The sequence below is a fragment of the Dermacentor albipictus genome, chromosome 4, assembly GCF_038994185.2.
Source record: "Dermacentor albipictus isolate Rhodes 1998 colony chromosome 4, USDA_Dalb.pri_finalv2, whole genome shotgun sequence".
Lineage (NCBI taxonomy): Eukaryota > Metazoa > Arthropoda > Arachnida > Ixodida > Ixodidae > Dermacentor > Dermacentor albipictus.
In genome coordinates this window covers 85,221,223-85,238,645 of record NC_091824.1, presented here as the reverse complement: position 1 = coordinate 85,238,645, position 17,423 = coordinate 85,221,223, and the positions used below count along the sequence as shown (strand labels likewise).

Genomic DNA, 17,423 nt, shown 5'->3' with positions numbered 1-17,423 from the left:
AACACCGTCTTCTTAATCCGACCCTGGCTGAAAGTCAGTTCTTGTGGCCTCTCTTCTTTCGTTTGTACCGAGTATCACGGTGTCCCGCTTCAGTGTGGCAGGTTTACAGTGACTCAGCTGGTCTGCTATCCTTTTACAGTGTATCGACCAGAACACTTGCCTTGGATGCCGCGGTATCGCATCGCAAAGAGAGTGACATCAAGGCGCAGTTACCGTAACTACCGGCACAGTCACTACTGTGGATTGTGCTTCAGGCTGTGTAGCTTGCAAGTACATTGATCTGTATTTGCGCACGACCATTTCTGAAACCGAGCTGTTATACAGGGGCACGTAGAAGTCTTGGCAACTATACTGCCACACGTGGTTTTGTTTACGTTTCTGCCGCGTATCCCTTGGATCGAATTGCCGCAGTTATGTTATCGGACTCGCATAATACGCGCTCGTTGTGCCAATAACATGGTGAATGTTGTTGCCGACTCGCTGGGAAGACAAGCCTGGCTATTCAGATTGCAATTGTCCGTGATTCCATTGAGAACAGAACCAGTAACCGGCTGCAGGGTTAGTATAGATGGGCCTACATGTAATCCAATTAGTTATCCGAGTGCGTTCTTGTGCGTGAACTATTCAGCAGAGCAGCAGCAGCAACAGTCATGGACAGTAATGTTCAGGGGGGGGGGGGGGGGTATTCACCTAGAAAGCGTTGCTCTAACAACTCCCGCGTAACAAACTGGATAACGGATATGCCGAAATGGGGCGTGCGCTGCCAGCGCCAGAGAGATACTGACATGCTGCACACACAGAGTACAAGGGAGATATTTTTTTAAAGTTTTGTTTTGATTAGGCACATGGAAAATTTACTGCCTACTAAACGTGGTTCTGTTTTTACTTATGTCCACTGGCGATAGAAAATACGTACGGAACGAACACATTACAGTTTGGTTAAGTCCGTTACAGGCGAGTACAATATCTTGAGTTGACAGTTGGTTTATTTTAACGATTGTTTACTAACTGCGCTAGCCGGGAAAAAAGACAACACAAGAGGAAGAGCACTGATAAAGCGCAGACTAGCAACTGGTTCATTGAAACGTGGGCCGCGTGTACGGGATATACCGTGCGGTCAACTTTTTTCGCGGGGAACCCTTGGTCACGTTCCATGAGGTTACCACACACTACTATCTGTCAAGACGGGCATTCGCCCTCCCACACCCCGCCTTATGCAAGGCGCGGGCGGTGACCCTTCGACTTTTACAAGCCCGTGCGTATCCTAACCTTGCGGTTCTTCATGGAATATATCCTGAAAGGTATCCCAGTGCGGACTGCCCTGCCTGTGGACTAACGGCAACATTGGACCATGTCTTGTGGGAGTGCGAAGCCATCGACTCCTCCTTCAGCGAGGATAGGTGGGCTGCGCTCTTGGGCAGCTCCGAACTCAACGACCAAACCCTGGCCGCAGTGGCGTAGCTAGGTCGTCTTGCACCCGGGGCCCATAGGTCTTTTGTCACCCCCCCCCCCTCCCCCTGCTGTAGTCGAGGAAGGCGAGGATATCGACAATTTCCGGGTGTCTTCAGACGTATATGACACGCCCCCTCCTCCCCCCCCCCCTGGCCCCTTGCACCCGGGGCCCACGGCCCCCCGGCCCCCCCTGTTGCTACGCCACTGCGTGGCAGTCCAGAGTGCCCGCGATCGGGCCGTCAATCTCGGCTTGGCGGTCCCTACGTGGGACTAGCCGGGTGGCGCGGGGTCTCCCCTGCGTCTTCTCTGCACCTAATAAAGTTATTTCACTCACTCACTCAGCCGCTATGTATGGAAAGGTGAAACGCCAAGTGGCACCGCAGATGCACCGAATGTCGCCCAACTTCAAGAAAGTTGCGAACCGATACGGCATAGCCATGTTGTTCTCTGCACTGTGAAAACTTGCAAGATTGCGTTCGCGTATTTATGATCATGGTTTTCCTGACGAATACTCTAGTGGCTGAGGCAAGAAGTATGGTTACTATGCATTGTCAATGTACGCGCATGCGCAGTTGATCTTGACCTCGCGGCATATCTTGTTTGGGCACATACCACGTGGTCTATACCCAGTGACCGAAGTTGTCTACTAAGCCAGACAGCGGTCAGTACCAAGTTGCCTATTCGGGCACATACGTAGTGACCCGTGGTGTATGCTCGGCGAGGCAGCAGCTATACTCGCGGACAGCTTTCTTTGGCAATGAAGGGAAGGCTACGGGGACGGAGCTTCTGCACATGTGTCACCGCGCCAAGTAGTCCGTCAGCGTATGACAGTGCTATTGGTTGCTCGGAGCCGACGCTGAATCGACGCAGCTTCTACGGCCGACGGTTTCGCGTTTGCCCAGATGCGGAAGAGAAAAGCCGCAAAATAAGTAAACTTTTACATTCATTGGTGTGTTGTATCTTAGTTAATTGTTGCTAATAGGGTGTTCATGTCTTCTCTTCCCCACCTTAAACCAACATGGATGAAAATACGGGGCTCTTTTCAGAAGCGCTCTCACTTGTGCATGCCTTGCCTCCGTAGCTTTTCCTTCATCGCCACAGAAAGTTGTCCGCGAGTATAGTACGTATTTAGGGCCTAAGCAAGCAGACAGCGCGAGTCACTGAGTACGTAAGGGTTGTGATGGAGATACTGCAAACAAGGTGAAGTTCCGCATACTCTGTGAATAATGCTAGTTGCATGAAAAACAATGGACAATTACTTTAGCGAGTAAAGAAGAAAGATATTTTAGAACCTGATCACGTAATTATCACGAGGCACCTTGACCCATTTCCCTTGACCCTTCACATCAAATAAGCAACGTAAATAAGCAACGACAACAACAACAACAAAAAAAGAATTAAAATGCCTACGCAAGGGTGCGGTCGCTACGAGGAAACTTATGGCAGATTCTTCGTTTTATTAAAGCACAAATGTGTATTTCGCTCCTGACCTGCCCCCTTTACCTTAAATTAATGTTTCGAAACTTAAGCCAAGAATCAAGAAGTTATGAATGCACGCGACTTCCGTTAGGTGGCGCAGGCGGACTGCATCCTTCCTGCGTTGTAGAGGCGGACTGCACTGCGGGCTCACACTACCCGACCCTTACGTATACGAGAAAGGCACACAAGTGGTGGTGGTGCGTTTGAGCGCGAACGCCTCAGCTCCCTCGTCCGTCGCAAAACACTTTCTCCTCGTGCCAGAATGGCTTCACATTATAGTCACGCTTAGAATGGAAGAAGCCAGGTGTACTCACCATGCCGATGGACACGACAGAAGAATCAACAAGAAAAACGCTAGAGCCACTAGTGGGACACAAAAGCGCCATGAATGTACGCTCATGGTGACGGGCGAGTCTCGGTCAGCGCTGTTCGCTCATTCCTGCGAGAGAGAACGGGACGGCAGGAAAGGAGAGAGAGAGAGAGAGAGAAAGACGTTAACAGGATTAGCCATTGCCTGCGAGGATCAATAGCGGCACATTCTATTTCGCGATGAACCCCACCGCTGGCATCAGGTCCACGCACAGAGCACATGCAGATTGTATTCTTTTTATTCCCCGTATGACTCGCGCAAGATCCTCCCGGGGGAAAAAAAAACAAGCGAGAAAAAGCACATTGACTAATGAAACCCTCCTCTTTAGGAGGGAGTTCGCGACTTGTACCGAAATATATTTATAGAAACAGTGTACGAATATTTGATAGTTCGAATAAACACCAGATAGAATAAGTACCCACGTCTCTGCATTACTCGTGTGATGCCCTTAGCAAGTGAGCTACCGCGGCGGCGCCGTTTTCCCATCCACTTTCGTGAGCATTTGTGTGTGTACATACTAGATCTGGCCCCGGGAGTGCCACGACTGACGGTTACTGCGGCGGACGTAAAGCATCCTTTCAACCACAGGCGTCACGGAGTGCGTGAACTCGGAAGAATGCTACAATAAAGTAAGCCTTTATTTTCTTGTGAAGTTTCTACTATACCGTGCACCTTTTCTGTATTGTGTACCTTTTTGTTTGCTGTCGTGCAAGTGTAACGGTGAGTATCAGCAAGCTGGCCGGGGTGCCTGCTTTATATATAAGGCAGAATTATTCGTATCTTGCATTCATAATTTCGAAATATTCCCTGGCACATATAATGTTTCAAGAAATCCATGTGTTCCAGGGACCTTTGCACTTTGCGGTGGTTTGGAAGAAAAGAAGGACAACTGTAACTGCAGACAGCATTATTTCAAGCAAAACGAGAAATATTTCCAACGCTCGTATTCAAGGCAACGGCTCCATCTTTCGCGCCGCGCACAGAAAAGGAGACATGCCACCAACGCAAATCAAGATTTCGAAACGTCAGTTTCTTCATTGTTCTATCAGTAACAAGCTATATAACTGTTAACAATGTTAACCGTACATTTTTTAAACCAAAGTTTATTTCGAAATGCAACTTCAGCCTTCTGGTGTAGTGTTCTTTTAAATGAGTCAGCTTTTTCCGAAATATGAAAAGTAATCTGCCAGCCTTGTTTAATTTCTTTTATAGATACAGGCTCACGCTAACTTAAACGCATCCTTTAATCGAGGACTTCATTAAAAAAAAATATATGATTGCTCAAGCTGTAAAGGCATATAAAAAGTTTTTTTTTCATGACAGTTTCGTTTTTCTGAAACCCGCCTCATGCCAATATTATGTCCTAAAAACCGAAATGAATAGGTAAGAAAGAGGAAAGCAGCCATGCTCTCGGAGGGACAAAGTATCACATTACACGACCCTCTCTTAGTCAACGCGCTGGGGAAGAGATGATTCCGCTCGAGCTGCAAAGATTAAGCAGCCGCCCCGAAGTGCACACACACACACACACACACACACACACACACACACACACACACACACACACACACACACACACACACACACACACACACACACACACATATATATATATATATATATATATATATATATATATATATATATATATATATATATATATATATATATATATATATATATAAAGAAGTAATTTTCGCCGCGACCGCGTTACTATACGGGCGCATTTCGTGCGTTGAGCAGAAGGGAAGCGTCTTCCCCGGTGTACTTGTGTTGTTCGTGTCGTCTTCATAAACGCGGCCTTCTTCCCATGCGTGCCAAAGACAGGCCCCGAGATATACCGTAGTTATCCGAACTTAGGCCACCCTGTATTCCTGACCAGCCCCTGCAAAAGAACAAGCTCCGTCATCGAGATAACACACTTTCGGAATACTCGCATTATCAGATCGGGTCTACTATAAGCGAAGTAGACGTGTCGAAGAAATATCGAAGTAGGTAGGCGACTGAACTTGTTACGAGTGGCGCGTCGAACGTCTGCGGTCTTATACGTAAGCCTGTGTAATCATCATCGTCGCTGGCATTTCCACTTCTCCCGCGCATTGATAAAATCGGCACATCTTTTTACACCTCGTGGCATCGACTTTTCTGCTGTCGGCAGTGCCTGTTGGTTGCGGCCAAACCACATTCGGGAATCTAAGCCGACCCCTAACTTTAAGTACGTTATTCTTCAAAGAAAGAAATATGCAGACACAACGCAAGTTTAGGAATCTGTGTGGAGCAAGGCTCCCGCGAAGTGGATATCGAGTAAGTGGTACACAACCCTTCATTTTCTGCAACTTGTTTTGCAGCATAGACATTACGTTCCACACAGAGATTAAGCACAGAGATTAGGGCAAATCCCGAAGAGGCCGACTCCACCCCCCTCCCCTACCTCTCGCCATTACCCCAGTCTACCTCCGCCTTTAATACTCCCCAGGTGATCCACACGACCGTGGATTACAGTGTCTCCAGTACAGTACAGTACAATGTCCGGGAACAGCCAACTTTTCACCACGCTATCTCCGAAATCGGTGCAGTCCATCTACAGGACCAGCCCACCTAACTCGGCAACGAGCCGACCCAGCAGGCGTACCAAAGTATTGGCCAAATTCCGGGAAAAAAGAGATACAAAGCTTCGTTGTAATAAATAAACTGTGCGCTTGAAAGGATACGCTTGCTGCAGTGAGGATATTTAGCTACAGTTTGTAATTTAGGTACCTCTTTAGTGGTAGTACAGATGGTGCTATATATAAGCCGATTCGGTATATTAGTGCTGTTTTGTGTGTAAGCCATTTGGCAAAGCAGCAGCAGCGGCCACGGTCAGCAAAATCGCCAAGAGCTCTCCTGAAAAGCTTTGCTTTAAACGTACCGGCCTATGTTCGAGTAAATACGGTAAAACGACAGCGGAAGGAGGCGGAGGGGGCAAAAGAGAGTGAAAAAGCATAGAGCCGGGACAAGGCTCCCCGCGATATGTCGGGCTTAGGTTCAAAACAAGGAACCGCTGAAAAGGGCGGCGCGCGACAGCGCGTAAGGTGCAAGGGGTCGCTTATTACGGCTCCACAACGGGGAGTCCCTGTTGAATATAGATAGCCTGTTCACAAGCCTCAAAATGCTCTCGGGGGCGAAGCAACACGTTTTTTATTGCATTTTTTTGTTGTTATCGCAGGAAGTGAGGCAAGAATCGTCGTCGGCAGTCTCGGGAACCGACGCTAAGCGGTGAAGACGGCGCAGAAAGTGGAGAAAGGCCCGGGTGGGTGGACGACGCGGAGCAGGGACTTTGCTGCGCGCCGAACCAACGGCTGGTTCGGAGCGCCGCAGACAAGAAAGCACCCAGACGTGACCGCGAGTCGGCTAGCCCTGATTGTTAGTGCAAGCCTAGGCTGTACGTCGTCAGGACTGGGATATTAAGCGCAGCAGTTGCGTCATTTGTTTGATGCAGACCCGCGGGTTGCTTGAGAGAACTGCTGCGTCTTTGCCGAGCTTATAACAAAAGCCGTTCTGTTCTCTGTGCGTCATTTTTTCCCGTCTGCGAAATAACAACGCTGTTATATCCTCCTTTATCCGCTGTCACCCTCTATGTTCCCGACCGCTCGCGAACTCGCAGCTTCCGAAAAATGGGAGGCCGTTAGGTATGCGACTTCCTTAGGGGTCACTGTGCATTAGTGTCACCATGCTTTGAATTCGAAGCATTGCTTGCCTCATTTCAGGCAATTAGCGGTAATATAGGCTCTTCTCTCGCCTTGTTTCAGGCCTTTTCGAGAAAAGTAAGTTCGTCACGGATGGCGGGATTGAACAGCTGTCTTCCGGCACAGCAAGCTCATTGCCCTAACCATTAAGCCTCGATAGCACGCATGCTAACACTGGCATGTACGTCATATATGGCACGTACTTCACTGGCACGTACGTCATAGCATCTGGCACGTACGTCACGTGCCATTTTCACGCATTCTTCCCTCGTGGCAGTTAGAGCTTTGAGACGCTCGTTAAACTGAAACGCTTTCGGGGTCGGCTCATATTTCCCAGTCCCTTCTTCGTAGCAGTCAACACAACGTAGAAGCTGTGCTACGTTGTACGCCTCTTAAAGGATGGGTCCAGATCGGACACGTTTCAACGTTTATTCGCCGGACTACAAACGCCACTGTCATTTGAACATAGACCACATGATACTGACATAGGTGCGTGCAGTTGTATAGCCCCTAGTTAGCGACGGCGTCATAATCCATGTTTCCTTCGCTTACGCCCGTTCCCTACCTATGCGGGTGCCAACAATTAGCATGTCATGTAAACTTGCGTCGACGGATCCGAGTAGAAATCCGTGCCGTTGGCGTCCTACAATCGTCGTCACTGTTGTCGCCGTCTTGCTGCTGTCATCACGCACGCGCTCGCATAAGACCAGTGGCATAGCCATAGGAAGGAGGGAGGGGAGCTCACCAATTTTTGCGCGAGTATACTTTTCATGCACATATCCATTTGTGCAGTAAAGCCAGTTGCTGTCCAGCGCCCATCCGGTGCGTTCAGTGTTAATAGGTGTCGTCTCGTCGTCTGCCTTAGCGCTGTAACCATGCCTCATAATGTCATTGTCACTTAGTCAATGGACAATCTTTAGTCGTCGGCAATGCATTGACTGCCTGAATGAATTTCGGTTCACCCACGTTTCACTGGTTATTCAGATGGTGTGGTTCCACTACTCCAAACGATGCCTTCCTTTGTTTCAGAGCAATTTATAACCCTTTCCGTTTCACATCGCACAGTGGGCTCGCTGACAGAAGAAGCAAGATCTTCTTTGACAAGTCAATGTTACAAATCTGAGACAAGTACCGCTTAGTGAAGTGGGTGAGTACGGCAGCTGGGATGCGGTTGTTGCGAAACTAAGTTATACTCCCGAAGAACAATCCACCCCTTTCTTCTTCTAATAAGAATGGAAGAGGAATACATATGCGTTACGCCACGCTGTTTTCGAAAGCGAAATTCGCTGCATTTCACACGTCGCCGCTTCTTAGAGAGAACAGGCTTCCCCAGACCTCCTACCGAGCGCGTATCTCTCACGGCAAGATATTCGGTGAGCCAGTCATTCGAGTACGAACTGTTTCGTACGCGACCGTGCCAGCCACGTACTAGGTGAAGTAAGCAGACAGTATTGGACCATCACTTTTGAAGCTGTTCCGTGGCGTCTATGCCACTGTTGCAAGTGGCGCTGATGCCGACGCTTCTTTCTGGAGAGAGAGAGATGGAGGGAGAGAGGGAAAAGGGAAATAAAGCAAGGGGGAAAGAGTCTTGCGGCAGAGAACGAGACCACAGCCGCGGCTGCTGTTGCTGTCGCTGCTGCTACTGCGGGGCCCAACGCGGCAAGACTGCAGACTCAGTGAAGCGTCGATCGCTTGGCGCGATCGTTGTTTCCCCCGGTTTGGCAAGCAGCTCGCGACTGAGATAGGTTGGTTCGATGAGCGTCGGCCGCACGAAGAAAGGACAGAGTTCAGGCAACGGATATTTTCTTTCTTTCTTTTTCTTTCCTACTTCTGCGCCAGCAAGTGCGGGACGTCGCATCTCATTACAACCAGTGTTAGTGGCCCTACGAGAACAGGAAAAAAATAAAGAGAGAGAGGAATGCTAAGGACAATACAATGCTTGTAGTAGGTGAGAAGTTGGGGCGGCTCGAGAGGAAGGAGGCGGATGGGGCACGGGCAGCAGTGGCGTGGCTTCTCCTCGAGGCCTGCGCCACTGGTACAGGGGTGAGAAAGAGAAAATAGAATGGCGACTAACGGACGAAAGATACGTTTTGAGGACGAAACCGGCGAGGAAGATAGAGCCGAAAAGGGGTGCAGATACAAAATCAATATGCCTCTGTCATGGCCGCCTCTTCTTACCAGGTTCTTGCTTTTATGTTCGCGTAATGCCTAAGCAGTCTTCACAACATCGGCTGCCGCCTGCGCCGGGCTGCGCTCCGCAGGGGGAAACTTTAGCGTGATACGGAGCTGAGAGCTGGAAACTACCACGCATAAAAAACAAAGGAAGGAACTGAAAGAAAGAAAGAAAATGGAGAGGGAAACAAACGATGGAAAGGAAGGGAGATCAGCTTTCGGGAGAGGCTGAACGCCATTCTTTTAGGTTGTAAAAGGATGTGAAGGGTCATATAAGGCAATAAAAAAGATAAAGGAAACAGATAAGAAAAAAATATATATGCGACCGATAGCGAGTGCTCCCAGCCGGTGCCATCACCGAGAAATAGCCGTAGAAACGGGAAAGCAAGGTTTTTGCTAAAACCTTCCCTGTTGCACCTCCCCCCTCCCTTTCTACACTTTTCTCTTCGTGCTCTTTAGTTTTGTTTTGTTTCCTTGCTTTCACCAGTGAGCGCAGATGGCGCGCCTCGAGTTCGAAACGTTAAGAAACAAGACAGCCCATATTGAGAATAATAATAAACGCATACAAAAGGTTTAAAAGGCGGACCGATATGTACGGGTCAGATTGATAGGATTGTTAAACACGGAGGACTGCGCTGGAAGCCATCAGGAGAGCTTCAGCCGCCCTTATTTCACTGAAGTTTTTTCCTTCGTACAAAACGTATTTCTTGAGCTAAGCTTTAAACTCAGCTGTGGGGGCGAAACGAAACATGATAAATAATTACTTCGTATGCAAAGTGGCAAAAGCAGACGTTTGTCGGATGGAATATTGCTCCTTTTTTTCTTTGTTTTGCCATCCGGACAACTCACTTGTTTCAACTTTTATTGCGTTAGACTCAGATTTCCGCCGCCCCATTAATATATTCGTTTGTTATTAGAGCGAGTTATTACACCGATAAACAAGAAAATTGCATGCAAAATGGCAGTTTCCCTGTGCTATCCCTGGCTATGCTACCAGGTCGCCTGTTCGGGCGAAGTTTCGGCGTTATCAGTGTAATAACTGACTGTAATAGCAAACAATTGTATTGAAAGACTTGCACACACGTGCGCACACTATCGATGCAAACAGCTATTGAACTGCGCATGCTCGCATGCCAAAGCGTCTATGCTTCTGCCCTACACTAGGAAAATATAATAGATCGATTACTTTTTGCGATATCACTTTCAGAGAGAAGGAAAGGCACAAACACTAGCTAAAGTTGTGTCTGGTTAGCTACCCTGCACTTGGGAAGTGTGACGGGGGAAAGAAAGATAAGAAAGAGGGAAAGAAAAAACTGCGAGGATGCACCCGCCAGAGGAGTGCTCACGCAAACGATCATAGGCGGTCACTCGGCACGCACGCTCAATGGCCGCGAAAAAAAAAAATCCACCTCCATTCCACGCTGTGAAAGTGGATGTACAGCAAAGTTGTTGCTGACGTCAGACAAGCAAGACCGACGTCATCAGAAGCGACGTACGATACGAGCACACGCGCGCACATGTGCGGAAATGCAGCAGACGTGCTCATTCCTCTAGGCCCTCCGCCAAGCGCGAGTGCGTTTGTGAACGAATTCAATTTTTCGTAGCAAACTGCGCGAGAGAATCCGTAAAGCACGACTTACACACGAGCTGCACACGTGATATCTTTAGATTGTAATTCGAAGATACGAGAATAACGGTATCGTCACGTGATCATATCGCCTGATGACGTGAACTGATGACGCCACGTCAAACGTGACGTCACGCGATGACGCCTTCGTCAAGTGACGATGTAACCCGATGACGTCACGTGATGCCTCTGGGACAAACAGCGCACTGTGCGCTTCCCGCTTCTTTGCATTGCCTCCGGGATCGGCCCACATTTTTGTTTGAGCGCCGGGCGTGCGGTCCCGAAAAATCCCGACCAACTAGAGGCCAGCAGCTTCGTCGCAAAGTGACGGGAGAATACAAATGCCGAATTTCTCATCAGCGTAAATTTCATCTGGCCTAGCTCGCAATAACACTGACAGTGCCCGCGTCGTACCGTGGCGCCAAATTACTCAAAATACAAGGTATCCGCGCGAGTGATCAATCGAGAGTACGGCTCCTGATGTTGAATCGAGACCTTCTCAAACCCTCGTCATGGCCGTGCAGACAGGGGGTGTTCGCTAATGGACCGCCGCGCGCAGCGCATTCTTTCTGATAAGGCGCCGCTCTACCGTGACGACACGCATTTGACTCGTCTCGCAGGTTCCGCAGCGCTGCAGCGTATTTGTACGCTGCGGTAAGACCCGTCTCTATGGCACCCGCCCTACTTTCGCGTTTCACAAACGTAGTTATTGGTGCATAACTGCCCATGCATATGTATTAAAAGCATAATTTGTTCAGAAACTCTTAGAAGAAGGGCATCCTTAGCGAGTTGGTGCGTATTCGTACTGAAAGTTCCACGCGAAAAATCAACAACGAAAATGAGGCCGCTCGTGGTAAGTGTCATGGCGTGTGGTCTTCCGTTTACCTTCGTTCTTTCCTTGCTTTCCAATTCCACCATGAATTAGAAGCCGTGTTTTGTGAGCGTGTCTATGCTTGCTGACATTTTCTTTTATTATATTTCTTATCTATCTACACCTCCGCCCGCCCCATCTCCGCTCCTCCCAATTTCCCATTGTGTAGGGCCACAAACAGTATTTTGTGTTCTTCCGAACTCTTTTTCTTTTTTCGCGACTCGTGCCAAGTTTACGTTCTCGCTCCGTTCACAGCAGAACGGAGGATCTCTCAATCGCTCGCGGACTCCCTAATGCCCGCGGCAGGCATTCATCCGGACGCGTCTACCATCTGCATTGCGTCCCAAGTGCATGCCGCGTGGCGGTGTCGTGCACTCGAGGAACAGAACCGGGTCGCGAGACGCGAGTAGGAGCGCGGGGGGGATGAGAAGGGGGGAGGGGAGGGGGAGGGCAAAGGTTATCACTGGCGGGACTGGCGAGGGTAAGACCGGGCCGGATATCGATTATGGAGATGGAAGACGCCATCGCCGCCGACGCCGTTTCTGTCGGCCAAAGCGGACCAACGATGTTTGGAGCGACGGGGGGGTGGGACGCCAAGTATCGCGGAGGGAAGCAACGCGCAACGCGCGCCACACAGTCACCCGCGGGGTTTTCTCGCGGGAGAAGCGCACGGCGAAGGGGTGGGAGGAACGGGAGCAACGGTGGGGCGACGGAGGAGGTCGGGATGATGCGATTGCTTCGCCAAAGAACGCGCGCGCCGCTGCTTGCGCGTAGCGCAGTCGCGTTGTTCGCGCTGGCGCCTCTCTGCCGTGTACGACGTTTCGAGGTGCTCGTCTCCTGATGGACCGGGTCGACGCGGGCCTGTTGAACAGGTGGGGGCGCGTAATAGGCTGAAGACTCAAGACCGGCGTGAAAGCACACAAACGCAATTGCAGACCACCTAACAAAAATTTGACGCAAGGAAAAGAGAGAGAGAGAGAGAGAGAGAGAGAGAGAGAGGGGGGAGAGGGGGAGAGAGAGATGAGAACGTGGGAGAGATGCGGTGATAGAAAATGAAGGCAGGTCAACCAAGACAAAGTGCTTGGTTTGCAGGGGATAAGGGAAGAGAATAAAAGGACGCTGGAGGGAGCTCAGTAAAAGGGGAAGAAGAAAAAAAAAGAAAAGGTTAAAGAATCAGGTGGATGTGTAACAGGCGTTTGCAGATGTTTGCCCATTTATAGAACAGTGGAGTACAGTGGCGCGTTGTCTATGTTTCTAGCGATTGGTGCTTCCGGTGTTCCGAGATCTTGTTTTAATGACAGCTTAACGTGCAAAATATTCAATCAGATGAAGTGACACCGGTCTTTCCGCACTACACCCCGGATACCGACGCGGAGTACAGTCGATAGTCTCTTCGCGATTCATCTAGCAGTATTAGTGGTGTGCATACCGCCAAATCTAAACGGCGCGCGCCCTAATAAAAGCTGCTACCCGTCTTACCTAAAAAAAAAGAACGGTTTTCTTTTTTTTCTTTTATGCGAAAGCATAAAATGCCCACTGAGCGAGAAAGCCGGCGGGGTCTGTAGCAGGGAAACGGCGCCTAAATTCCCATTGGCTGCGACATCACGTCACGAGCGCGCCTCAACAGAGCAGAGAGGTCAAATCGGAGGAGGAGGAGGAGACAAAGGAGATGAAAGACAGGGAGTACCGGCTGGCTACCCTGTGCTGGGGAAAGTGGTAAAGGGAATAAAAGGAGAAAGAAGAAGATGAGGAAAAAAATGTAAACCAGAAAATTCGCACACTAACGCGAAACTACGCGCTACAACATACAAAGGCGGTCGCACAATTCGCAAATCGGAGCACCTGCTGTCGCGATAGCGCGCCAGGTGTTGCGTGAGGGGAGAGGGCATCGCCGCGACGCCACGTCACCAGCGCGCCTCGACGGGGCCAATACGCGCGACGCGAAGCCGCGGGGCGAGCCGGGTTGTGGTCGGCGAGCCAGTGGCGTGACGCGCTTCCTCGGCTTCACGCTCGCAGGACGTGGGTGTCGTGCGTCGTTGGCCTCGCAGGCTGCTGCTGCTGCTGCTTGCTGGTTCGGGCACAGCACGACCCACAGCACAACCGACCCACAGCACAACCCACAGCACAAATTGTTGTATCAGTGTCGACCCACAGCACAAAACTCGAAAGACCGCTCAGCCGCGCTCAATCGGACATTAGTTCTTTCGCATTCACAACTCACAAGAAGTGCTTAGTTGTCAACGGATTTATTATTATTATTTTATTGCATTCCCAATAGCGCACGGAGACGGTATAAAAAGGGTGACTAAATGATCTCTACCCATTTTTATGTCGTTGATTCATATACGTTAAATTATCCATATCCACTGTTATGCCTTCTATTAAATTGTGTTGGCCCATATAGAAGTCCACCACCATAAAAATAGCTATATAGTAAACTATGGCACAGAATACATAACCAGTGGTTTATTGCAGTAGCCACATTGTACCAGTCAAAGGAAGTTAAACGCAGCCGAAGGCAGCGAAGGCTTAGATGGAGTGGCGAAACAAGGACATTTTCATGCTGGAATTACTTCGCATGACGCATAATAAAAAAAAATGGAGATGACTTCAACTTGCAAGAAAGGATGCAAATTATACCGATGACGCTAATGATGGCGGAACTTGTCTGCCTACGCATTGTCTTGTCTTACGTATAATCGCGCGTGCGACCTCCGCAACTGTGATGCGAGTGGTGCGAGGTGAGTAAATTGATCGAGGACTGGCGATGGGAAGTTGACGCAAATTACCTAATAAGTTATTTATTCAATTGATCAATATTTATTTGATATGTTTTGTTGGTTTCAACATACATACAGAAAGCGGCCGATAAAAGCTGCTTATCGGCAGCTTCACGAGCCCGCCAGCACGAAATTTGCTTCGAGTCATGATTTTAGTAAAGTGTAAATTGGAGTCACTGAGAAAACAAGCTGTATGATAAAAGCTCACCGTAAACCTTAAAAAAAAAGATTTGCTACTCTTTTTTCAGGGCACTACCAATAAAAGACTGGCGTATTATACAGTAGAGACCGACGCTTCATGACATGGGGACATCTCAGGAAGACTGCGACCCTGATGACATTTCACCTAGGCAATCAAAGATTTGAGATTTCCTATCAAGGGTGCTTTCTACTTGCGTTCATCAGAAAGTCATTGAATTCTTGCGCTTGGGTCCTATTCACTTTTCTAAAATGAACTAATTTAGGTTCGCGTTTGTAACTGAGACACTATTTCTTCTATCTGCCATTCTTTAGTAGCGCGACCTGCAGTGACCGACGCTACTGTGTGTTCTACTTTATTCTTTGAGACTTGCCATCTTTCTCTTTCTTTCCTTTTTCCTTCCCTTCTTCCTATGTTCCCTTTCTATGTTTCTGTCTCCTCCTTTCTGAAGAGTAGGCAGGCGTTGTGCCCCCTTCCGGTGGCAGCTGCCAGCATGATCCTCGCCTTCCCTTTCCTGTCTAGTGTATATTTATTTTTAAAACAAATAATAATAATAATAATAATAATAATAATAATAATAATAATAATAATAATAATAATAATAATAATAATAATAATAATAATAATAATAATAATAATAATAATAATAATAATAATAATAATAATAATAATAATAATAATAATAATAAAATTAATAATAATAATATTCCTTGAGTCCCAATTTGCAGGCACGCGATTCTCGCAGCTTTAACATATTCTACATGGACACATTGTTTGGTGTTTGGGACACATTGTTTGGGCACATGTTTGGTGAACATTGTTTAGTGAATGAAATACATGAATACACATTGTTCGGTGCATTGTCTGGCTTCCCCGAAAGAGTCATGTTTTAAAGACGACTTTCATATCACAAATGCTAGCGAATCGCTTTCCTGTCGCGTCCTCCTTCTCTCTCCCTCTCTCTTCTGCGTGCGTATTATGTCGCGCGGAACGCTGACTCGCAGAGAGCAGACTATTGTGAACCCCTCGCGATAGTGCATTATGCACACAAAGAAATATGAGGTGCACGAGTAACGCGTCTCCATGGCTTCTTGCTGCCTTTGTGTTGTGTACTTTCATTGGTAGAACGTATAAGGGGTTCCAGCAAGTACGGACGCGAGCACAAGTAAAAAGAAACGGACAGGACAACTCTTAACAGGACCAGCCTTGTCCTGTCCGTTTCTTTTTACTTGTGCCCGCGTCCGTACTTGCTGGAACCCCTTAAACGTTCACCATGCACCAACTGGCCCAGCAAAGCACATTACTTTCATTGGTAGACGTACATCAATGGTCTTTAACGCTTGCGCCACAAATAATAGGGCCATTTTCGCCACATTGCGAAGATATACGATGAAAACTGAAATACTTTTATTTTATTAGACCTCTACAGTCATTTATCGGTGCACAAGGCGCGATCGATGAGAAATATTTAAAAACGGTGGCCAGGCCGCGATCGAAAAAAAAAAAAATATCTTGGGATATCTCAGATTTCCAGCAAAGTAATGTCTCAGTGTATATAGCAAAAAAAAAAAGCGACATGAGTAAAAGATGAAAATCCATCCTCGATTGCAACTGCTTTTCTGAAATACAACTGACAGCGTTTTTCTTTTACGTAGAAAAAATGAAGATATCTGGAGACGAACAGAGAAAATAAGTTCGAAATTTCTTCACAATGACCCCTTTGCTGGGCAACGCAAAAAAAGGAGAGAGAGGAAAAAAAGAAGAAAGACCAGTATCTCGATTCTTGCGACAAGACAAATGGTCGAAACTGAGGGCTTAGGCAATGCTTGTAAGGTGAGCAGAAAGCGTGGTACAACGGAAACGAATTAATGCCCTGGTCGGAATACGAATAAGAAGAAACAGTTAGAGACATGGGATTCCTAATCCTGTCCGTTCCTCGGCTGGAATTGATTTCCTGACGTTCCCTACGTTCAGCGTGTTATGAAATCTTTCTCCGCGCAGAATCCTTCTTTCTTTTTTTTTTTCATTTGTTCCTTCTTTAGCCCTGAGCACCTGCTTCTGAAGAGCAGGCGCGCAAGGGACGTGTACCAGTTCAACTGGGAGCAGATTCCGAGCTGCTTTGGTCTTCGCAAAATTAATGCGCTAATTAGTGTCGCATATCCTCTTTGCACAGAACAGCCACCATGCGTGGTTGCTTGTTTTCTCTCGTTTTTTTTTCTTTCGGCATAGTGAACAAGAATAGCGCAAGATCTACGTCTCTGGTATATTTCTTGTTTCCCAATGAGACGTTCACTGCCGATACTGTAACGACAGTTTTTTTCTTCCAAGAGCGATAAGTTCTGTTCTATGTATGCACGAAACCAACCGCGCATCCATCATTACTTAAGAAATCATTATCTTCTGTGTTGGAGTTAGTGTTCAGAGTTACATCTTCTGTGTTCTTCTCACGCGTTGGGACTAGCCGGGTGCGCGACGAGTTCGCGTCCTCGCCGGACCTACAATAAAAGTTTCCTCACTCACTCACTCACGCGTTTCACATGCATATTTGCATGTGAATATATATATATATATATATATATATATATATATATATATATATATATATATATATATATATATATATATATATATATATATATATATATATATATATATATATATATATATATATATATATATATATATATATATATATATTACAGGACGGTTACGGGTTTGTACGGCGAATGTTTAAAGCGTTAGCTGTGG

The 17,423-nt window shown here is 47.6% G+C and overlaps 1 protein-coding gene across 9 annotated transcripts in view; it reads right to left on the bottom strand.

Annotated features, from left to right (window-relative positions):
* GluClalpha (glycine receptor alpha 1) overlaps window positions 1–17,423 on the bottom strand; it is a 689,081-nt gene that overhangs the window by 130,346 nt on the left and 541,312 nt on the right. For all 9 annotated transcript variants that reach the window (XM_070537219.1, XM_070537220.1, XM_065430835.1 and 6 more), the window contains one exon: window positions 3,246–3,370. In XM_070537219.1, coding sequence (XP_070393320.1) covers window positions 3,246–3,331 — 86 coding nt within the window. In that variant the 5' untranslated portion in view covers window positions 3,332–3,370. Of the gene's footprint in view, window positions 1–3,245; window positions 3,371–17,423 lie in introns of those variants that run through there.